General features: G+C 34.1%; 1 protein-coding gene across 6 annotated transcripts in view; it reads left to right on the top strand.

The window, feature by feature from the left end:
* The window catches only part of LOC125683811 (semaphorin-5A-like), a 67,583-nt gene that overhangs the window by 20,368 nt on the left and 21,484 nt on the right, over positions 1 to 25,731 (top strand). For 5 of the 6 annotated variants that reach the window (XM_056140732.1, XM_056140733.1, XM_056140734.1 and 2 more), the window contains 3 exons: positions 8,907 to 9,100; positions 24,300 to 24,408; positions 24,736 to 24,838. In XM_056140732.1, the coding sequence (XP_055996707.1) occupies positions 8,971 to 9,100; positions 24,300 to 24,408; positions 24,736 to 24,838 (342 nt within the window). In that variant the 5' untranslated portion in view covers positions 8,907 to 8,970. Of the gene's footprint in view, positions 1 to 361; positions 481 to 8,906; positions 9,101 to 24,299; positions 24,409 to 24,735; positions 24,839 to 25,731 lie in introns of those variants that run through there. The other variant, XM_056140735.1, reaches the window with a different exon arrangement.

Genomic DNA, 25,731 nt, shown 5'->3' on the forward strand with positions numbered 1-25,731 from the left:
GACCCATCTGGTAACCAACAATCAAACTAGCAAGCTGACCACCACAATGGCTAATCTATTTTGATAGCTAGAATGGACAATGAAATGCTAGGAGATAGCAGTATGTTGTTCCAAATTCAGTCTTTAATAACAATGCATAGAGTAAAATAAAAAAAATTATGGCATATTTTCGTAAAAGTTTTTCAAAATTATTAAAAATCAATATTTCAGCCTGCATGCTTACATAGCTAGGTATTTGACGGCAAATTTATTAATTCCTACAAGAGGTCTCTGCATTGTAAAACTATTTAGTAATCTGCAGTTGCCTTTCATGCATTTAAGTGCATCTGTTGATATTTATGGAGATATATTAGAGCTTATTTGCACTCTGTGGTTTAGATCATGCCATTAGTGTATATCATACATAAAATTGTCACCTTACTGGTATATCAGTGAAGTCTAGATGCTGAGGAACAGGTTTTCTGCACCTGAAATTTCAAGGTAAATGTATTGTGTTGCAACATTTTTTGTCTTTTTTTTTTTTTTTATATATATGTGATATGAACTGGTGTGAAAATTTCAGGTAAAAGAGTATGTGATAAATCATAAAGGAGATATTTAAAATAACTCAGTCTGTAAAAAATGAGAGAGATATTTCTTTTTTATGGAGTTTCGTGTGCTTGAATATAAAGTGTCTTAAATTTAAACCAGTGTATTGTAGAATATGAAGGTATGAGGAACTGGGCAGGATAGGGTTTATTGTAGAGGTGTATTGTATTTAATGAAAGGAGGGGCACCTACTGAGAGGGGGAACAGAAGGAGGGAAACAATTAATTTGTCATTAGAGGTCGTTCACAATAAGTGTGGACAGGTGATGGCACGACTTTCCTGCATCAGTTTGCGGGAGCTCTTGCTGAAAATTTCATTGGATTAGTCACTACCCCAGCAAAACCTATAAACACAGTTCTTCCATTATTCAGAACTAGCTGTTCTTAAACAACTATTCCTGAACATTCTTAAACTGTACTTCACCAGTTCTTGAACTTTTTGGGGATGTAAACATTTTAGGAACAACACCTGAACTCAAGAGCATGAAGAACATGGAAATTTGCAAGAACAGGTTAAAGAAGAACTGATGAAAACCTAACGTTCTTGAACTGATCAAGAACAGAGGTGTTCTTAAATAATTCTGGTAATTTCCTGAAATGTTTTAAAAATTCTCATTGGTCTCATTTAATGTTTCATGAAGAGTTGTAAAGCCAATTTGTGTGATGATCTGCCAAAACTCAGTTATTTTCTGTAAAGCTGGAGCTTGCCTTGAAGGCATTTTTTAGCTCACCTGAGCTGAAAGCTCTAGTGAGCTTTTCTGATTGCTTTTTGTCCATCATCTGTCTGTCCATCTCTAAACTTTTTACATTTTCAACGTTTTATCCAGAAGCACTGGGCCAATTTCAAGCAAACTTGGCAAAAAGCATCGTAAGGTGAAGGGCTTTAAACTCTGTTCAAATGAAGTACCATGCACACTTGAAAATGGAGATAATCACAAAAATGGAAAAATAGGGTGGAATCATTTAAAAAAAAAATTTCAAGAACCATTGGGCCAGAAGAGCTGATATTTACATGAAAGCTTCCTGACATAGTACAGATTCAAGTTTGTAAAAATCATGACTCCAGGGGTAGGTTGCCCCAACACAATAGGGGATCAAAGATTTACATGCAAATATATAGGCAAAATTTTTGAAATTCTTCTTCTCAAGAACCACTAGGCCAGGAAAGTACAATTTTCCTGACATAGTGCAGATTCAAGTTTGTAAAAATCATGGCCACTGGGGGTAGGATGAGGCCACAATAGGGCTCAAAGTTTTACATACTAATATAATGGGAAAATCTTTAAATGTGGACCAAAGTGATTTAGCTAAGTGAGCAATGTGGCCCATGGGCCTCTTGTTCATGAATGCAATTTCATAGGAATGCATATACCTTAACATTTGTTAAAAATTATTAAATGTTTTAATGGCATCTCTGCTCATTTGCCAATTTTGGATAAACTTGACAGGTATGGAATATGGATTTTCAGGTGATTATTGGGTCCACACATACATGAAATCATTAGTCATTAGCCTGTATCTGAGCAATCTTAGTAAGTTATATAGCCATAAGACGTGCCAAAAACTACTTCAAAATACCAAATCTTTTCAAAGATTTTTAAACCATCAGTTTATACCATGGCATACAGTGACGACAGCACTTTTATCTAAATGTATGGAATTAAAGAGGAATGAGGAGTAGAATTTCCATAGAAGCTGGTGTAATTTCTTATTTATTACAGCCACAATGCATAGTAGGAGTAATCTAGCAATTTAAGTCAAATCTGTTGGGTGTAGAATTGTCATTTGTCAGTGAAAGTTTGCTTTTTCAAGGATACATGCATTGAAATAGTAGATGTAATTGCATGTTTCACTTTAAAGGTTTTCAATGAGAGATGTCACAAGGACAATTTGATAAACCAAGAATTCCAGTTGGGAATATCTAGCACTTCATTTAATACCCAGCACATACATGCCCCTTGATTCTGGATTGGAGAATTGACTTGTACTGATGTTGTTTAAGATCACTTTGTGTTTGATGTGATACTGTTGATGTGTGCTGCACAATGCTACATTATTCTCTAGTGCTTTGCAGGTTCTTATTTTTATCGAATGTATACCCTGTGAATTTGGCCAAAGCGGCAGACAAAAAAATAGGATTTGTCTGTTGTCTGCTTCACTTGATCTGGAGATAGCAATTGTGTTGCTTTAAATTCTTACTGAAAAGAACTGAAATGTATGTGTGTCTCTTTCAGTTTTATTCTCTCAATGAACATCCTTGTCTTGTATCTAAGGATTTTAAAATGTACAGGTATTCTTAATCATTGGCAGTAAAACTTCAGTACAAACAACTGTATAGCGCAGGGTAGCAAACAGTTGAAACTGTAAGACTGATGAGACAAGGGGAGGTATAAATCAGACATACTAAGTTTGCTCATGCTGTTAACCTTGTCTGAAGGTTGTTTAGATTAAAGTCATATTCGTTGTGGAGGATCAGGTTAATATAATTTTTTGCTGTATTATCCTAAATATCAGCAATGTCACCTGACCTTCAAAAGATTCAGGTAGTAAATTTTCTCAGGTAATGAGGTATCTAGCAAAATCAAAGGAATTATACTGACATAAACTCCAGAAGAAAGTCTCCGAATGTGCCACTACTTGCAAATGTCCTGCATGCCAACAGACGAACACTGTTTTTGAAGGACTCTCTACAAACCAAAATAGAGACATTTTGAAGAGCTGTGTACATTGAAAACTCTTGAAAATGGGAGCAGTGACAAGAATTTGGGGAAAAGTTTTGGAATTTCTTTGCAATTTATAGAAGATTCTTCAACTTACCTTTTTAAAATTATCAGTCTGACAATGCCAAGTAGTTACAATAAATGCATGTTTAAAACTTGTCCTCTCCAAAGTAGCACCGACTTGCAGATTATGTTAATTAAATCAGAGTAATTGTTTTTACAACAGCATTAGCCTTAATTACCCTGAGAAAGCAGAGAAAGCTGATGATTGTTGATGGAGGTGCACTTGTTTTGCAAATGTTTGCAAAGATCACCCTGCATGTAACCAGAAGACAATGATCGAGATGGGCTGTGATTTATCTCTGCGTTAACTGCCAGATCTTGTTTTTAACTACAGGGGAAGTCATTTATGTTGTAATGTAATCACTGCTTTAAAACCTGTGACAGGCAGGTATATGGCAGAGAAGAGGAAAATATTGGGAAAGACCAGTGTTCCAAATCCTGCGTCTCTCTTTACTAATTGAACATTTCCTTCAGACTTGAGTAAGTGAAATGAATAGCAAGTGAATCGTATTAAATATGTGTGCAGTTATAATTACGGTATTTTAGTGCATAAATGTCATATTTAACAGGGAATAAAATTGTTTAAGTCAAATGTTGTCTTAATCTCTCAAGTAATGTGTATTAATTAAATGTCAGACTTTTAATATGTGTAGGTTTGTACAGTCCCTCTTATTTGCTGTTACCATTGATGTTTGGTGAAGGGTACGGTAATTAGTAGTAAAGGACACATATACGAGAAAGCCATTATTTAAATACACATAAAGCTGTAAATTCCCTCACATTTAGTAAAAGTAGGAGAAAGATGGTCAAGAAAATAAATGTCACCTCGCTCAAAGTGACTTTGCCTGCAGACATCTTAGTGCTCACTATTTGGAAATTTACAGGAGCAAATATGATTTATGCTTGGTAAGAGAAACTAGCCTCACAAACTGGTCTGAATAGCCACAGGAAGCTAGGTCCTGTAGGTTTCTCAGGGGAAATAAATCTTGTAATGACAAGGCAGTTAATGAAGGTTTTCAAGAGCATGCAGAAATGTATATGTAAATTTTCCTGCATATAAAGAACTCATTTAAATATATATTTGACACTTATAGTTTCACATAGCATAATAAATAGTTGAAAGATGGTGCTAAATTATGACTAAAATGGTGTTAAGTTTTATTTTCAGCAAGCATAAATCATGACTTGGTAGGGGAGGCTACTGTTTTTGGTTGGGATGACATTTCATTATTTACAATCGGCATATCTCTCCCCGATTGTCAGGATGATAAAATACTCTAAGCTATGTACTTTTCTTATCTTTGATTACTGAAAACAAAAGTAAATGAGAGTGGAGGTATGGATTTGATTGAGAATCCTCCGTCTAAGAATGTAACACCATACTGTTACAAGTAGTACACTATGTCGGGAAAACTATGGCAACATGTCACAAGTTATGAATAATGTGCATTTTCTTGTGGGAGAAGTTTTATGTGCATACAGTAAGAGTATATATCTTTCATTACTATAGTATTTCATTTGTGGATTTATGTGCAAGTATTATACACAGCTTCTTGAAAGGATCTGCTGGAAGGGGGAGGGTGGGGGTCCCTCTGTATGGCAAAAGCTATTGGTCAGTGTATCAGAATCCGGATGACCTCCTCTCACCTGGCTAGGAACCCAGCTTGATAATGAGGTGCAGGTACAGCAATTGCTTTGGTGTAATAATTGGCCATAAAGGTGCGATATTGGTCCTTAAGGGTGACAGCTAGGTCAAATAAAGCCTAAGGAGGACCAGCCACTGTAAAATATGCATTTAATGATGGAGTACAAACAGACAGTGATTTAAGGAGGATTAGACCTATTTCATCTCTTCTCTAAGTAACACCTAGAAAGTTCATATAACAACCATGTTGGAGCACACTTTTAAAGTCACTGAAACTTCGAATTAACATACATCTTGTGGCCAGGTCACCATTAGAAGATTTAATTAGCTTTAAAGGATACATGGAGTAAAAAAAACAACCTCAGAACAAACAGCCGAACTAATACCTCAGAATTTCATGTCAAGTGGAGATTTCGAATGTAAGGAAATTTTGAATGTATCATTTGGGTATTAAATGGTCTTTTCTAAAGTATATGGGAGCTTTGAAAACCAGCCATAGAACATCATTTGGTAGGTGGGATTGATGGAAATGTATATGTCTTTTAAGTGACTGTTAACATTGCTGCATGGTGGGCCAATAAGGTCCCAAAGTCAGGCCACCATCAGTGTCACTTGGATTATATAATAAGAGTGACATCATGTTTCTGGAGATCAGAGACCTGAATGTTGCATGACTTGTACGTAATCTAAACCAATATTTAGTCTGACTGTTTTACATTAATGTCATCTGTTTTTTGGAGGTTGATTTGATTCATTAAAAGCTGTTAGTCTGTGAAACCTATAAGTGCATGTGTCTGGTGAAAGAAGTCTGGGAAATTATTCCAACATATGGTGGTTAGTGTAGATCAAAATACAGATGTTCTTTGTCGCTGATCTTTTGCTGAAGAAACATGCATTTAGTGCATACTTCCATGCATATTGAGTTCTCCATAGCTCTGAATCTAGTACCTTCTTTAATTGTATGATCATATAGACACAGCATTTCCTGTGTGATGATCTGTCATTCCCTGCAAGTGCATTTGTAATTGCATTTTATTTTTTTTCATTCTTTGAGTCACTCGGACTGCAGGCTGCAGGTTAGATACTGCAGTGACATCAAATTTCTAAAACGGGAGTCTGGATAGAAATAATTCCATTGTGTCTTCATCTCATTCACTTAATGTTTTTTTTTTCAAGTAATCTATATTCCCCGAGTTGATGAATGAGTAATTACAAATGTTTGATGGCAATCATTAGTGATGCATTTTGGGATAGAATTGAATTTTATCACTTTCTGGTATGAGGACAGTCATTGTTTTCGATGAGAATGTGTCTGGCGAAATGACCAAATTTAGTCTTAATTGACAGTTTTAGAAGGGAAGAAATGTATGTGTCATAGTGGAACAAATCAAAATTTGATGGCACATTTTCCAGTGAAAATGGTCCAAACAGCTGTTCAGAGCACTGCATTATCAACAATGAACTGTTTTAAAAACTGGATTTTAATGAAGTGACATTTCCCAATTTTTATGACATAATGTTATCATTTATTCAGTTTATTTGTCTTTGTACACTGCTTTCTTCAATGTTTTAAAGAAAAGATAAAGCGTTTACTGTAAATTATATTTTATTCAAGTGAAATTTATTTTCATGTAATTCATGAGGATTTTTACTTTAAATACTTTAGAGTATAATAGATTGTAGTTTAAGGAATTCCACTGTTGCTTTCCAAAATAAACAATTCATCTATCATATATGAATGATAAACATGATAAATGGCACAAGGTGATCAGACATCATTTTGCTCTAGCAAGATAATCCAAAATTTAGTGGTATGTAAACTAAACATGAAACAAATTGAGCTAATTTGGGGTCAGTCGACATAGACATTGGCCCATACCCTAGATGCATGCAGGTTTTGAAAGTGAATACCTTTTAAAAATTGGTAAATTTGAAATCCTATCTGGATGCAATATTGTATGTAATCATTAAGTTTACAAGGATTCTGAATGACAATTTTAAGTTTTTAAAAAAAGAATAAAATAGTTGTAATTGCTAGGTACAAGGTAATACATGGGATGAATTTAAGAAAAATTGCATGCACTATACAATACAGGAGTGCACTTGATTTATACTTATACTGGTATTGTACAGAAATGTGATACACTGCTCATATCAGTATTACAAAGAAAAAAAATACATTGCTTTGTAAATAGGATATTTCTTATGTTAAGGTCAAAGCTAATTGTAGTGATTTGGCAGTTTTATCATGGATTTTGGACATTAAGACATCGTGCAGTGTGTATATAAAGCTTTGAATGGTTAAAGTCAGGAAAGCCTCTTTGATAAAGCTACGGTTTCTTTTTCAATTATCACAGGTTCAGGCTTATTTCACTACAGTAGGAGAGAAATTTAATAATGGTAGATATTACTTTCTTTGATGCTCATTATACCCACTGAAAATCTATTTCTCTCATGATATCATAAATCATGAAGTTGAAAAAAATAACACACAGTGAAAATGGAGGACTTTCACTTGAGTGACCATCTGTCACTTTCTCCCGATATTAAATTCAAATAAATATCTACAGAGGACAGTGACTTGTAACAATATATAAACATCCCTAGTGCTATAGTATATCCTCTTCTTGAGACTGGTGTTTGGAGTCTAAACAGGGGGTTTGTTTCGGGAGGCTCGCAGCATGGTAAATCAATTATCTACCACCCCAAACTCTGAACAAGTCAGCTGGACGTGGGTGACAGTTATATTGATCTTTCTACCTGTCAAATAAAATCAGGACATTCTTCTCTTTTTCTCTGATGATCATGTTTTATCATGCTGTGGTTTCAATAGCTGCAATAATGTAGCCCTCTCTGATTTTTTTTTTTTTTTTTTTTTTTTTTAGGGAGAGGGCTACAACTCCTTAGGATCTCCGTAATGGTGCAAATGCGGGAGTGATTCACTCCCGCAACATTTGCGCTCATTCTAAACATTTCCTGACTTTCTTTACGTAAATAAAATGATATTCTATGTTTCTTAGTCATTATATAAATTTACAACCTGCAACTTTAGATTTGTGAGGCTCTGTTCTACCGTTTTCAACAATTTCGATAAATTCCAATTTCTCGATTCATATTTGTGCGCCATGTTTGATGTACTGAAGTTTCAACTTCCGGTTGTCAAATCATTTGCATATGCCATATAAGGTAGTATTTACATCAATGGAAAAGTATGGAGGCGAAAGCTATTTCGTCGGTATTGAAAAGGTTTGAATTTAATATCAAGTTTAAAACCGAACAGCAGAGTGTAAATTCTTTCTGCAACAATATGATTTTCCTTTCTTTGTCGAAGTGGCTCGAGTAACTACATTTTCGCGCTGATTGTCAATGATTAGGCTTTTCATTAGATCCACCTACGAGATCTCTCGATAACAAGCATGGCGGAGCAGACGAAGAATTTTGCATGCTGTACATTATATTTAATGAAAAACACCTTTATTAGACATGCCCGAGCACAAAGTTGGTACTCCTTTTGGTGTAAACAACATTTGGGAGTAATACACAGAGTTTATTATCGGTTATTCATAAAATTATTTTGCACCATTACGGAGATCCTATGGAATTGTAGCCCTATCCCGAAAACGTCAGAATTAAAAAAAAAATTGGATAGGGCTACATTATTGCAGCTATGGTTTCAATATTTAGCAGTGAATTCAGTATTGTACACAAATGTCAAAACATTCTGAAATGGATTTTAATTTTTTTGCATCAATTTCAAATCTTTGAAAAAAATCTTGTTTTTATAGGAATTTTTGTCTTCAAAAACAATTTCACGAATCATCCCTGACTACTTGAATATTTTACTTAATACTAGTATTTGAATTTAATTTTTGTTTCCTATGTGTTTTACAGGTGTAATGGGGAAAGACACATAATGTATTTGGGATGACTGCAGGAGTTTCTTTTGCGATCCACTATGCCTGCAGCAGGGAGGATCATTATCCACTGTATTCTTCTGTCTGATCTCTTATTGATTCCATCAGCTGTAGCAGTTGAAGAAAAGCCATTCCCATTAAAATATGATTTCAGATATACAGATTTTGAAGGTAATTAAAGGAGATTTTCATTATGCATGTATATCTATGAACTAACAAACATTCTTATACAAGTGCAAACAGAATGAACATGACAGATATTTTTCTATTGAATACATTGTTTACATATTTGCGATGAGTAGTTTTTATGCCGGGACAGCTGGTTTGAGTAAATTGATTTGTTGGTTTAGCACAGTTCTTGTAATGTCACATTATATTTCACAGGCTACACTGACCTCGTGGATGTAATATTAATACTTGATCAATATTTCTTACCAATGTTTGCCTAGAGTCATGTTCTTCTATAGTATTTTTATCATAACCTGTCCTCAGAATCTTGATTTGAAGACGACCGTGCAATGACGAAAATATGTGGGGCTTGATATTTACCCCATATTGTGTAGGTACCTTTGAATTTAAGCAAAGGAACCTGCAAAGTATTGGTTTTATCTGTTGATCCTCCAGAGGTTCAATGATAAATGATCAAGTTGTTCTTTTCAACAGCTCTTAGCAATGACGTGAAAATTCTGATAAAATTCTGTCCACCACTTGTACATAGATTAGGTGTGGAACTAGAGGACTCTGTAGACACGTGAATTGTTTGTTTGACAGTCCTTACTGTGCTTGGTAATTAATGTGAACAAAAAAAGGACAGAATTGAAGTACATGTACATGCAATGTTTTAGGTTTATCCATTGCCTGAAAGTTTGACTGTCATTTGATTTGTTATTTCATATGTGAGAGTCATCTTAAAAAACTTAGAAGATGTATGTTTAAGGCATGTGTCTCAGTGGGTGTCATTTATTAAAAATGATAAATTGTCAAAACTATCGTCCATCATGTTTTTGTGAGTCATCGAAATATTTCACACAAGACAAATCTTGTTTAAACTTCCAATGCTTGAGTAAGACAATATCAATTATTGATAAAACAAGAATTCACATAGCCCAGTGAAAGGATCTAGGATTTCTTCATCATGGCCATTTTCCTATACTTGTCTGGACTTTAGTTGAACAAGAAATTCAGCACCCTTTTCATTACAAGAGGGGAGGTCCCTATCCAATAAAACAGAAATAAATGATAATTGCTTCAAACTATATTTTCTACCCATGAGTTTACCATAACATTCCATCAGATGGACCAGCCATTATCTAGCTGTAAAACTGTCCCCGGAACATTAAAAAACTTGACCCCCTCCAATCCTCCTGAATTCCCATGTTTTGACACTGTTAAGAGTATCTGCTGACCTATAAGTCTAAGAAAAAATTCAAACCTGATTATAATGTATAACTCTTTTGACACGTTGCTTGCCACCAACTTGTGAGGTTCAAGCTTTATTAAAGGGCTCTGGAGAAAAATTCATGAATGTAATGTTTTTATAGGCTTTATCCATCATTATTATTTTTCCCAAGTAATCAAGTCTGTTAATAACATTTTAAGGGTCTCTTGTCTGTTGGTGAGACCTAAATATTTGTTTAGCTGATTGAAAAGAATATTTTAAGCTGGTAAGATTTGTCAATGAAAACACAACTTTGTCAATATGAATTGGTATTTTTACTGTAGTTTTGGTTTCTTTATGTATTGGTGTCAAAAACTTTTTTTCACAAAAATGTTTGAATTTAAAATCTTTTACATCAAACCCAGTGAGTACGAATGTCAGTGTTGTACTTCAGAGAAAGAAAAAAAATTGGTATCAAACTTAAAATTGGGGCCTTTGAAGTCTGATTGAATGTTACAAAACGAGGTCATTTTGTGAATGGACGGTCTGTAATTTTCACTTTGAAAGTGTAGAAATTGTCCCACCCCAAATTGGAGTGTAAGTGATATTTTTCTGTAGAAGTACACGTAACCTCTCGAATGAACGAATACATTTTCAAAAAAATATATCACAAAATGGAATTTATATTTTGATATTTTATTTATAATACTGCATTTCAAAGATGGTACTGTAATAAGACTGTGTCTGCAGAAAATAATATAGGCAGACTTATTAGAGATCTTGAATAAAAAATTAAGGTATAGCTATTGGAAATTATATAAACAGCAGTATGGGCCCTATATGTTCCGAACGGAACGAAGAGGAGTAAGTAAAAAAAGTAAAATTGGAAGTTATATGTGTTTCTTGCAGTTGTTTTTGTGGTATAAAATGGATGGATGTTAAAACACCAATGAAATTTATGAGCAACTGCTGGTGGTCATTTATGAATTGCTAGATGGCTGTGTTGTGTCCACAAGCAATTACTGTAGATTTCTAGATATTCGCAAGGAATTTATTTTTGTGTAATTTCGTGAGAGGCATCACTCGCGAAATAGAATTATTCGCTTTTACTTTTTGTTGTTAAAATACATGCAAGAACTCTTTATCAATAGACCACACGTTAATTCATGTTCACGCGAATTTACGTATACGAGTCATATTTCACCATATCATGTACTCGCATAAGGCATCTACAGTATATCGCTTGGGTTCTGCATATCCTGGGAAGTACACAGAATTTGGTAGTATTAAATGTAAATTGATTATGTGTGATTATATTAGAATGCAGAGAAGAATTTGGTGTATTGTTTTTTCATTGGCAAAGTTGAGTACCCTATATTTAGAGTTTTATACCTTTACTCTCTAATAGTAAATTCTAACCCAAGTGTGTCAAGGCTGATACCTGGTGGTGTTAAAAGAACTAAATCTTCAACATGAAGTTTGATGAACTGTTGGGTTTCAACACAACCACAAGCAATAATTGCTTCATAGCTTACTCCATATATGTGTATAAAGTGCAGGGCGGGCAAATTAACCTACTGCATAATTTAATCCAAAATGGGACACCGTGATATTTAACCCAGTATGGACGTAGCTGAATTTGTCCTTGACTATACCTTTGGACTTGGGTCTACTTGAACAGGGGGGATGAATTCTTGACCAGAGTAAGGTAGTGATAATTAGCAGGGTCAGGGCGACTGTATCTGTGGTCCGCATCTGCTAGGTCCCTCGTTAAAATACCTCTCCTGTGATATATTGTCTACTTTTTGAGGCCTGACCATGCAATGTTCACAGTTCACCCCCTATGCCTCTCAGATAAGTAATGTATTGGTATGTGTTTGACAAAAAGACAGGTATATCCGGTGTGTTTGTAAAAAAGGTGTCGAGGTTAGGGGAAAATATTTAGAGAAGACTAAAGTGAAGAGGAATGAAGTCATTTGAATTTTTTTTTAACTCCTTATGTACTGCACTTGCAGAGAAATAAAGGGAATCTGAAATTGTTGGCAATTTGTGAAGCATGCAATGCTTGTATAACCAACAGAATATATAATTTTGCGACTGGTTATAATACTGTGACAATGAATTAAGCCTTAATACAATGTGGTAATCCATTAACCCAGGAGAATATTTGGTCTGCACATGCATATATGTACATCTTAATATCATCAATATTCAGTTTACAGTTAAATTTAAAACTTTTCGTAGTTGTACTCAATTTTTTGACAACTGATTTTGTTTACATGTTTTCTTTTTTGTTTTTTTTGTTTATTTATTTTTGTAATTTAGGTTTTTATGTGCCCGTCTTTAGATGGGATGTAGTATTATATGGTACACTTTGATGTCTGTCTCTCCGTTTGAGAATTTCTGTGTCAATTTTCATTTCTCTGTCAAATATCATGCTGAAACTTACTGTAAATAACTTCTTTGTGGTCACTCTAGATCATATTGCAATTTTGATGCATTTCAACAATAGAGATCCCTCCCTATTCAAAGGCCATAAGTCCAAATTTTGTAGACCTTCACCGGCAATGGTGACGTCTCCATATGAATGAAAAATTCTCGAGAGGGGCGTTAAACAGTATAAAATCCAACAATCAACCTCTCTTGCAGGAGTTTTGCTCCTTTATTTGAAATACAACTTGATATATAAAGGGTACATGATTTATTCAACATAACATGTCTTCCAACACTTTTCATGGAATGACCTTCTTTTTTGGTTATTTTAAAGAGTATTTGTATGGGTATTGAAGATGTGCCTGTGGCAAGGATTTCATTTTCTTCAATTTTGGAGAAAATTATCTGAATCAGTTCTTGGGAAATATTACAAAGTGAGAACATGGTTTGTCTACAGTTTTTCAAGCTAATAGACTTTGTAAACAACTTGAAGATGTGTATACAGTGCAAGGATTTTGATTCTTAATAATTTCCTAATTTTTATGCCCTCGAGATCGAAGATTGGGGGGCATATTGTTTTTGTCCTGTCTGTCATTCTTTCATTCTGTCATTCTGTCTGAAACTTTAACCTTGCTAATAATTTTTGAACAATAAGTGATAGAGCTTTGATATTCCTTGTGACAAGACCTTTGTGGGTACCAACATTTTTGACCCTGTGACGTTGACCTTGGAGTTTGACCTACTTTTTGAAAACTTTAACCTTGCTAATAACTTTTGAACAGTAAGTGATAGAGCTTTGATATTTCACATGAGTATTCCTTGTGACAAGACCTTTCTGTGGGTACCAACATTTTTGACCCTGTGACCTTGGAGTTTGACCTATTTTTTGATAACTTTAACCTTGCTAATAACTTTTGAACAATAAGAGATAGAGCTTTGATATTTCACATGAGTATTCCTTGTGACAAGACCTTTCCGTGGGTATCAACATTTTTGACCCCGTGACCTTGATGTTTGACCTACTTTTTGAAAACTTTAACCTTGCTAATACCTTTTGAACAGTAAGAGATAGAGCTTTGATATTTCTCATGAGTATTCCTTGTGACAAGACCTTTCCGTGGGTACCAACATTTTTGTGTTTCACAAACACATCTTGTTTTTACATTGGTCATAACTTCTAAATGGTAAATATTAGAGCTTTAATATTGTATACGAGCATTTCTTTTGACAAGATCTTTCTACTGGTACCAAGATATTTGCCCTTGTGACCTTGGCCATCTTCGGAATTGGCCATTATCGGGGGCATTTGTGTTTCACAAACACATCTTGTCTTTTTTATGTTTAAAAAAATTACAGGTTATGTTGAACTTGGTAAATTTTGGGGAAATATTTTTTACACACAGAGCACTTAATCTGTCTATTTACCTCTTGTCACAGTTTTTAAGCTAGAACCTTTTATTTATATGATGCAAAAAAGGTTGTCAATGCAGCTTGATGATGGCTGATACTGGTACTAGTAACCCAGCTTCAGTAAAGTTCTACAACTCATTGGCTTCAGAAACACACCCTACATCAGCTTGTGACAGGTGTAATTATATTTGTACCGTTTCTGGTACTTTTCTTTTTCTTTTCTTTTTTTTTAAAAAAAAAATTCATATTGAATATCTAATTGCACTCAGTACAACAATAATTGCACACATTTGTATATGATTTTTTATTATTCAATACATTAATTTTCATGGCTAATCTAATCAATGATTTAAAAATAGCATGCTGTAAATCTATACCACACCTCTTTGATGCACAAAGTTTTCTTTACAAAATTAAATAACTATAATCTGGGGAGTACATCTCACAGATGCCTAATTTCTGCATCCAGAGATTTTTATGAATTAACTGTTGTGGTTCCTAATTGCTTGATTACCAATCATTATTAAGATATAATGCCATAATTGATGCAGTAAAGAAAGACTATTAAAGTTATTTGTGGAGTTCGTCATAACATTTTGTAATACGTGCTATACATGCCATCCAAATCACTAAAATAGAAATAATCTTCAATGCTTTATTTTGGAAGTTCATGATTTTTCTGGTTTGATTTATTGACGGATGGCAAATTTTTATTTAATGACTTTGTTCATAAATTTTCTTCAAAGCTGGTCTGAAAGAAGGTTTTCATTCAAGAGATGAAAAGAAGCAGAGGCTTTGTATGTACAAAATGTTACACATTTAAATTGACGTCTTTACTATTCTGTATGGGGGTAGTTGTTGGCTGATACAGAAGACATTTGAGATGAACTTAAATGACATGTTTTCTTGTTGAAAACTTGAAGGGTTTTGGATCATCTTGTATTAAATTATCAAGTTTGAATTACTTAGAGTCTTAATGGGAGGCTACAGGTGTGCCCAACTGATTTAAACTTTGTCGTAATCGCAGAAATAGACACTGAAACGAGGGCAGGATCCTTTTGAAGTGTCGCTAATCTTTCTGTAGATGGCCAAACACATTTAACCTGAATGTGTGAATGCAAGTGCCTGCATTTGAAAACTGACATCATTGTCAAGTAGCTTTATGATAAATATTGACCTTTTTCATACAGATTTTCTTTGCAGTTTTTCTTTTCTTCAAATTTACCTTAAGCTATATGTTTAGAATCCTAAATTACAAAGTAATGTAAGATGGCTCTGTGTAAATCTTTAGGACTAACCTTTCTTTTGAACAGGTGATACAGTATAAACTACCTGTACTACTCCCATTATAACACAGCTTTAGTCTTTGAAGGAATCCTTCAGGACCTGTTAATGGTAAAACATTCCAGCTTGTTGAACTATTAAAGGGTAGAATTGCACCTACATTTAAAAGATAATCTATGGCACTATAAAAATGGATAACCCAAATTCTAGACCCCTCATTGTGTTACTGATGCAGATATTTTAATAAAAAACACAGGCTAGCAAAAAGAAAGTTATAATTCATGGAGATGTAGACTGATGCAGGTCAAGTCTAAATGTTCATCTTATTAAGTGAATGAATGTGTGTATAATTATGAATAAGGTAAAGAGAGCATACAATTATCTCTTTGATATGTCACAAGAATATACGTGTCTTTCTAATACTTTGAAATATGCAGTTGTTTTTTCAATCCATGCATCAAAATTTGTCACTTGCAGTTAAAGTGCCCCTAAAGTGTGTGCTGCGTCTATATGCCATTTAGTTCTCAATTTGATGACTATGTTAAAGACATGCAATACTTGAACTTATATAAGAATTTATGCATCACATTTAGTGTGACAAGACAATTTTTTATACAATGTATATTGTAGTCACCACTAGGCAGGTTTATAGTTTTAAGTGTTTGAAATGTACATTATGCAATTCCACATTTTGAATTGAAAATAAAGGCTTTTGAAGAATTTCTATAAGGATTTAAAAGTTACTAAATGAATAAATAGAACCACATCAAGAAGATTATAGGTAGTGTTGAATTGTATTAAATTTAGTCATCTTAAAAGGGAATTTTGATTGCATAACACAATCACCGTATACAGAATGATTGTGGGCCAGAAAGATTTTTTGATAGACGTATATTGTACAGGGATTAATTTTTAGAACAGATTTTGTGACCTAATCTAAATTGCAAAATATATAACTATCTTATATTTTAGAAATTACATTTATCTAAATACATTGTGATTTGAGATAATCTACTGTAAATATGGACATAGAGTAATAACTAATGCATCGAGAAATCAGAATGTATTGGAGCCTAATTTTATAAGCAATATAAATACTGTAAATTCCTGAATTTATTATCGCATAATTTCACGAAAAACATCACTCGTGAAAAAATATTTCTCGCATTTATTTTTATATTGGTAAAATGCATGCAAAAACACTTGATCAACTGAGCACTTGCAAAGTTATTTTCTCGTGAATCGACGTCAGTGAGTCATTTCGCAATAAGTACTCACGTAAAGTAAGGAATCTACAGTATCATCACGGTAGAACAATGCACAAAGAGACCAAGGGTTTGTTTTTTCATTAAAGGAGCCATAACTGTTGTAAAATTGAGTCAATCAATATATCAAGAACCCATGCACTAGTAATTCCACATCATTATCTCCCATTGTGAAAATGATTGACTTAAAAGATGATACAGAAGCCACAACTTCCTTAACAGTTTGTAAATCAAACATGAAGGGAGTCAGCACAGCAAATGTCTAAGTACCTTGGTTTGTTATAAGTTATTTCACATTGTATGTTATATTATGTTTTGAAATATATCAAAGCATGATTAAGAAAAACAAATTTCAAAATGACAGACAGACCAACAGATGAAGAGGAACCTATTGTTCTAAGCAAGATGGGGAGAGGCATATAGTAATGAATGGTGAATGTTAATTTAATTATGTAAAGGGCTATAACTAGTGTAACCATAGGTCAGCCACGAGGAATGCTGACCTTATCTAAGTGCTTCACTTAAGGGTTCCATACTGTTTATACAAGTATGAAATACCTGGAAAGAGAATGAAGGAAACAAATTCGGAATGACAGACCAGACAGGTGGAGAGATGAAGAGGAAGGTGTGGGTTATTGTCCCCCCTGGTTAATTCAGACAGGTGGAGAGATGAAGAGGAAGGTGTGGGCTATTGTTCCCCATGGTTAATTCACATAGTAGTACTTAGAAGGGGGAATAAAAATTAAGGAAAATGAAATGAAATTTGGAACACATATCTGTCAGCAGGTGTAACTATGATGTATATTACTTTCACTGTTATCTCATAACATCCCATCCACACACCTATAGGAGGCCTTAAATGTCATAGATAGATGTCTTTGTACGCACCAGATTGCATGTCCAACTTGCATGGTTAATTAACTTTCAATGCATCAGACACATCTGCTTGTCAGCTTGTACATGATAATTCTAATATGTCCCGAATTAAAGGTCGCATCTACTGACCCATTAAAATACTGCATTCCCGTGTGTATACTTTTTTTGTGGGTGATTTTTTTTGACATATGTCAGCAGTACATGTCATGTGACTGAAATATTAAAGTAAGACAGAAGGAGCCATGTTCTGGTATCTTTATCATCAATTACCTGCCCTGACAGAGCAGATGGAATAGAGATGTGAAGTAGATGTGAAATTTATGTTTATTTGGTCTCTGGGTTTGACAGGACACTGCACAAGAAAGTGGACACCTGAAAGAAAGCAAGGTCATCTTTTTTGATAGACAGGTCACTAAGTCTTTGGCATCAGAAGATCTTGCAAAGCATATATATCATGATATTGTCCAGTTGCTCAATAAAATTCTTGTGAATGTCTTCTATCTTCAGAGGGTAAGACATGTTTTTCTTCACCTGAAAGGTCTTCATGAGGCGAGTAAAGATTGATATCATTGATGGGGTTTCTATGTTGATCAATACACAGACTGGTGGCACACGTCTCAGATTATGAAAAATATAGTGTGATGAAAGATTGGTGGAACTCCTGCTAAAGAATCACTCATGTTTTATCTGTTGATTAGATCAAGAAAGAAAATATCTTCTTTTAAAAAAGAAAAAACAACCCACAGAATACAGTAGTAAAATTCTTTTTTAACATGTCTTTAGAGAATAGAGAGATTTTTCAGGGTATACATGTATATTCCAAGAAGAAATTGGAAATGGGTGAAATGTTTGGGATGTTGTGGTACTTGAGATATTGAAGAAGTCATGGCCACTTTGCTGTTGTCATAAAGTTGCTCGCTTGCTGAGTTCTTAACTGAATGAACTTTGATTTATCAGATATATAGGAAGCAAAAAATAATAAGGTTAAAACTGATAATGAGCCAACTTGGAATGCAGAGCTGATTACTTTAGCTCAAGAGAAGGGGAAGATGTACCAGTGGCTAATTGTGTTGATGGAAGATATGCCTTCCAAACATCAAATGTCATTATGTGTGGAGTATGGAGATCAGAATAGATTATATTTGTACCTGGGATCACATAACACTCAAATGCTCCCTTTCATAATTTAATTATCATATGAAAGAAAAACGATGGTGCAGAATGTTCAGATCCATTCATTTTAATAATTTGTAAATTTTTTAAGTGCTCCAATCCAGGCAGTCAGAAAGTTTGGACATTGATATGTAAGAGGGCACTTGAGTTCACTGCCCATCAGAGTGATATTAAACATGGACTCAGAGATAAATAGGTCTGTGAAATTCACAATCATGGTCAAAAGATCCCTTGTAAGTACTATGTTAAACCCCAGTGGCAGGCTATTTGTCTGTCCAAAGCCCCATGTCTTGGGAGTCCTGATGATCGTTTTTGTGTTGAAAACCCAGGCCTTTAAGTCATCATTGATTGTAAACAATACCTGGACATGATTTCAAGCAAAGATTGATGGAACCCTTGAAATTTATTTCTCATGATGATATATGATGTGTTGTAAATATCTTGGAAAGGGGATGCAGGGGTGAGGGTATGGTGTTCATGAATATTCATTAATGGACAGCTGAGCAATTATTTGCACAGCATTCAGGATGATTTTTATGTATATATGATATATGGTCAATTGATTCATTCAATAATATTTTTACTTTTTCTATTAGTTTAATTTTCAGTTTGTATGAAAACTAGCTGCTCTCATAAATGTTAATTTTAGTGATTTAAAATAGTGGCAACAAACTTTGTAAATCAAATTATATTCATTGATCTTTTGCTATAAAAACATTTTGGCAGTTAGTTTGACACATTTTTTGCAAGATTTGCTAAAACCACTAAAGTTGACAATTCTATAATGTGTTTAATTGTAATTCTAAAAGATTAAAATTTTCATGGGTCACATTTTACCATTCAAAGCCTTGCTCAGTAGATTAAAAAAGTTTGAAGTTTTTATTTATCCTAAACAGCATTCTCTATACAGCAAATGTCATATGGGTATTAAGAATTTTTTTGTTGGAGTCAAGAGGCTTTATAAACAGCATTAAATGCACTTAATCTTAAATTATAATGCCTTATAGAAAAATGATTTTAATGATTTTCAACAATGATATGCACCATTCAATTAAACAATGCATACTGGCAGAAGTTTTCAGTGTTTCATTTGTGTATGCTTATATTGTACTTAATTTCATTATCTGTAAGTGTATATGATAAGAATGTTAAATTAGAATTTTTGAGATTGGTAAATGATATGTTTACAACATTCTACCTGTTTATATGTGATTTTTTGTGAATATGTTTTAATGTGAAAAAATTGTTTTGCAATGAGCCCCACAAAAGAGTAACTCAAGATTGACAAACATCATTTGATTTCAATGAATATTGCTTGGTTTATGTTTTGAATATAATTGAAATTTTTGTTGAAGGATATGGTAAGATTTTTGAGTAAAACATCCTACATGGATATTTTTCATTATATTATACAGGTTTGTCTTGGGGCAGTGATATGTTGTCTTCAGTGATTGGTTGTCTTCAGCAATTAAGGTAGTCTTCAGTGATAGGTAGTCTTCTGTGATTGGAAGTCTTCAGTGATTGGTTGTCTTCAATGATTGGTAGTCTTCTGTGATTGGTTGTCTTCAGTGATTGGTTGTCTTCAGTGATTGGTAGTCTTCTGTGATTGGTTGTCTTCAGTGATTGGTTGTCATCTGTGATTGGTTGTCTTCAGTGATAGGTTATCTTCAGTGATTGGTTGTCATCTGTGATTGGTTGTCTTCAGTGATTGGTTGTTTTCAGTGATAGATAGTATTCAGTGATTGGTTGTCTTCTGTGATTGGTGATCTTCAGCAAAAGGTAGTCCTCAGTGATTTGTCTTCATGGTTGGTTGTCTTCAGTGATCGGTTGTCTTCATGATTGGTTGTCTTCAGTGATTGGTTGTCTTCAGTGATTGGTTGTCTTCAGTGATTGGTTGTCTTCAGTTATAGGTTGTCTTCAGTTATAGGTTGTCTTCAGTGATTGGTTGTCTTCATGGTTGATTGTCTTCAGCAATAGGTTGTCTTCAGCAACAGGTTGTCTTCAGTTATAGGTTGTCTGCAGTGATTGGTTGTCTTCAGTGATTGATTGTCTTCAGTGATTGGTTGTCTTCAGCATTAGTCTTCAGTGATAGGTAGTCTTGAGTAATAAGTTGTCTTCAGCACTGATGATCCTCAGCAATAGTTTTTCTTCAGCAAATAACCTGCATGCATGGGTAATTGCATTTTCAGCAATTCAAAATTTGGATTGTTCAAGATAATTGGGTTTGAAAAACAAACCAATATGTGATACTTGGAGAATATGAAAGGGTTTAGGGTATCTAGTATTTTATTGTTCATAAGTGTGAACTAACCCAAACCATTTTATACCCTCTTAACAAATTTTGTCCAACAATGTGTCATCCAATTAGAAATCTTCCTTTGAGAAACTGTTAGAATTAGTGTTTTATACTCAACTGTATTTGAAAAAAGTTAAGTCTTACAAAAGTTTTTAAGTTTATATAAGCAGTATGAATTGTGTAATCTATGTTGAAATATAGCATGCAAACCATTTAACAAATCATACATGAGTTGCATGTAGCTTAAAGATGAAGTCTAGGATAAGACAATCACAGCACTGCACGGGAGAGGTTTTCTAAGCTGCTAGAACTTGTAACTAATCCCTTTGTATATTTATACAATAAAATATGTTCAAATCAAAGCACTGCCAATACATATCAACAGAGACTGTCAGAATTGTCACGTCTTGTAATGTGAAAAGATGGAGAGGCTGGCAGTAACAGCCAGGATTCTGGTCAGTCTTGACACAGAGGGGCTGATAGTAACAGCCAGGGCTCTGGTCAGTCTGACATGGACATCAGCACTATAATAGGGAGTTGGATGAGCTGATGACAGACTGAGAGAAAATAAAATTTATTGTTTTGTGACATTTAATGATAAATATCTGGACATGATATTTCTGAGGTTTATTTTCATGAAGTTGTGTCCTTGTTTGTATAATTTGTCTGATGAATTGATATCAAGTGCAAAAATACAGAAAAATATGATAAGACATCTTGAGCAATTATGTAATTGGGTAACTTGCACTTTTAGGAAGTTCTGATGGGAATTTCTTGGCTTTTGAAATATAGTTCAAATTAAACAGATGTTTGTGATTTAAAAATGTTTACTGATCCCAGTTGTAAATGGGGTTTTGTTTTTGCAATGAAATTAAAATTGTATCTTATGACATATAATGCATAGATTACAACATGTTGAAAATCAGAAAGTCAACCATAAACCATTCAGATATGAAGATGTTGATGTCTGGCTGATGAATGCTGGAGAATGATCCGCAACATTGTACTAGGTTTCTGCTCTCTGTGGTTTATCGGTCACTATAATGCTCACTGCAGAACATTTTTATTTACTTGTTTTGTTGATTGAAGAACCAGTAAAGAAATTGTATGCCTCAAGATAATGTTTTTGAGCATGCCAAACATCTAATGATCTGGAATATATCTTTCAAGCAGAGCTTATGTTTTATTTCCATGCACATTCTGTATCATTCTTTTCTCAATCCAAATAGCATCATTTTGTTTTTAATTTGTTTTCTCTTACCTGGTAAATTTGTCATTAATAGAAGATCTTTTTTCTAACATGCTTTTTATATTGTGCAAACGAGTGAAGATTATTGTGATGAAACACCAGCCTTTGCTCATAATGAAAAAAAAAAATTGATACTACATGCAGCATAAGGAATGGAAGAAATAGTTGTTGTATTTTGGGAGTAGATAATCTGTATACAGGTGTCTGTTAGGCTAGGTTTGAGTGTACTTCTTGTAACACCAACTGTTGAAGCACACCTGTGTTTTTATCTGAGCAAAACGAAACATAGCTTTAAATTTGGGAGGGCTATCAATACATGAAAGAGGGATGCAAAGAGGTTAGGTGCTCGCTGTTATACATCGGGACGCATCATTGGGGTTTCGATGATTATGGGTATTTCAACAACATTCATTGCTTGATTTTCCTCTGATTATGAGAAGAGAGAATGCTTTTATTATGTCTCAGACTTGATTTTCAAGATTTTTTTCATTGATCAGTGCAAGTGTTGGAGATATTATATGGATAACAATTGCTTAGATGCAGTTACTGAATTAAGGAACCTTAAATGTCTAAAAATGGTTTGCCAATCAGATAAAAGATGTTTTGAGGGCCATTTTCTTTGAACACTTTGATAGTGGTACCACATTCCAGGGAATGCCTTTGAATGTATACTATTAGAAACATTTACACACAGTTTTACAAACCTTTTGAGTGATAGACAAACAGATAGGAATTTAAAAGAATAGCTTAATATAATTGTATAGAAGTTCACAACAGTTTTAAGAAAACTCGCACATGCATTCAGTTACAGTGTAGAAAAAACATTATGAGAGGGAATCTTTATCATTTAATGTAAATAAATAAGGTTTATCAAAGATGAATTGAGTTAACATTGAGCAGAACTTAGCTGAAAAGTCAAGAGATAATCTATCTGGAGCAGTGGGAAACCTACATCACACTACATTAGGGGTAATCTTGCAGACTAGTGCAAGTTAATGTCAACACTGTCAGGTGAATTACTTTGTGTATCGGTGTAGTAGGTGCACCAGACTGTCCCAGCTAATATTAGAAAGTTTTAGATGAGGATCAGAGGAGCTAGCTGTTTAGTAAAACACCAATTGCCTTACTCTTGGTTATCCGGCATGTTGTCAGAACCGTGTTCATGTTACTGGATCAATCGCTACCTGACTTTTTGGTGATGTTGCAACCAAAACAAGCTCCTGATAAGTCTGTCTGGAAGTGTAAACTTCACATGCAAGCTAATTTCTTTTACTGTGATTGTTATGACCTTGACCCCAAGGTCATTCTGTAGAGCATAACACTATAATCTGTATCCAGTTTGCTTGTATCATTTTAATCTTATGTTTTTCTCCTATACTGCATAATTTTGTAGCAAATCACTGGGTTGTTTTTTTTCTTAACAGAAGTTGAAATATTAAGGGAGATCAAATTTAAAACAACAATAATGGAAGTAAAACGGAAATATCATAGACAGGTCATTGATAGATTAAGCTTGACTTCCTGTCCTGCCTTAGATTCTGTTTTCTGTGTTTTATTTGTTAACTATTATATCAACGATGTAAAAGTGGATAAAAATAGCAAAAGAGATTTTGAAAACCTCGGTTTTCATGCTGGTATCATATGATAAATTTTTGATAAAAATTAGGCAATTTAAGGATATCAGGGATGTTGTATTCCGTTATCACGAGGGCAGTGACTTTAAATTGAAACTGGTATTTGTGTTCAATAAATGGCAGTCATCTGGCAAATTTGTAGTGTCATTTTCTGTCTGTATTTAATCTCTAGACATCAGATTTGAGTAATAAAATGTAAGTAGCATTTGCTTTTATTCTAATGGTATTGAAGAGGCCTCTTTAACTCTCTTAAATCTGATGAATGTAGGATGAAAATTTGACGTATGAAATTCTTCTATAAATTGATGACTATATAAGAGCAAAGTTACCCATTACACGTGCATATGTATAGAAGGTTTCTCTTTATTTCAGAACTAGTCACAGATAATACAACATTCCAAATCTACACCCACCCAGACATCACGGGCTCTGTACAGGCCACTATTGACACTGCCAGAAACCAGCTGTTAGTCGGAGCGAGGTACGCGTCAGAATGGATCCTTTCCTACTGGATACAAATCATATCAACGACAGACACAAACACTATTCTCCATCTATAACAGTGCCATTCATATTCTCCATCTATAACAGTACTATTCATTATCCTTCTATAACAGACACAAACATTATTATCTGTCTATAGCAACTTTATTATCCATCTGTAACAGACTAATTTTACCAAACATTTTACCACTTTTATAACAGGTCTAAACTTTTATTGACCATATATATATATATATATATATATATATATATATATGCAAATGTGAAAAATTGCCTCAGCTAATAGTTCTCTGGCTATTTACAGGGAACGGCTTTGGCGGTTTTCTTTGAATGATCTGAACTTAAAGGAGAACCTGGAATGGAAATCGTCAGACATGAAGAGCTGTGTTCAGAGGGGACAACTGGAGGTAAGACAATGGGAGGATCCAGGATTTTGATGATGGTAGAAAGTGTCATAGGGTTAAGAATATGAAAGAAAGAATTTTTTAAACGATCTTTTGGAAACAGCAGAGCAACAATTTGTTGTAAAGTGGGTCAAACTAGAGAGTTCTCCTGTAGGTGTAGAAATTCTTTTCAGGAATAGCAATTAAAAGCAATTTTTTACAACATCTATTTTCAATTTGTTAAAACTATGGACCTTGTTTAGTTCATCCTCAAAAAGAGGGACCCCAAGTTTATAAGATCTTACTTTTGCAAGAGTTAACTCAGGTGAGCAGGGTAGCCTATGAGTCCTGGTTAATTTGGTGCCTACTGCAACAGAAGAGAGTGAAATGCCATGAAATTAGAACTTAATACACATTTTTTTTCTTCTAAAGCATCTTTCTAGTGAACACATGTCTTTGAAGTTAAAGCATCTTTACAACATGCTGTGGATCAACAGTTGAATTGCTACTGAAGTGGGGGAAGAGTTAAATTAAATTGTTACAAGGGTGGGGAGAAATTGCAATGAAAAAGAGGATTTTCTGCATAATTACAACAATGTTCTGCAATAGATTTTAGTTCATGTTACAGTATTTGAAATTGGATATGACATGCACGCTGAAGAGAGAGTATGTAATTGAGTACTTGAAAAGGAAACCAGATCTTATATTGCTGCCCACGGTACCAAGCAACAATACAGATATTGCAAAATCAAAATTATATAATCCTTTCGTTTGAAAATAATGTTAATGAAGGTATCTTGAGAACTCTTAGGTGCATTTTAGAATTGTTTACAAAGTGTTCAGGAAGTTGTAACCTAGTTGACTGAGGGGTTGTCAAGTGATCAATCAGTTCTTACATTAATTCATTTTTGGTCCTG

Source organism: Ostrea edulis, chromosome 6 (assembly GCF_947568905.1).
Source record: "Ostrea edulis chromosome 6, xbOstEdul1.1, whole genome shotgun sequence".
NCBI classification, from domain to species: Eukaryota; Metazoa; Mollusca; class Bivalvia; order Ostreida; family Ostreidae; genus Ostrea; species Ostrea edulis.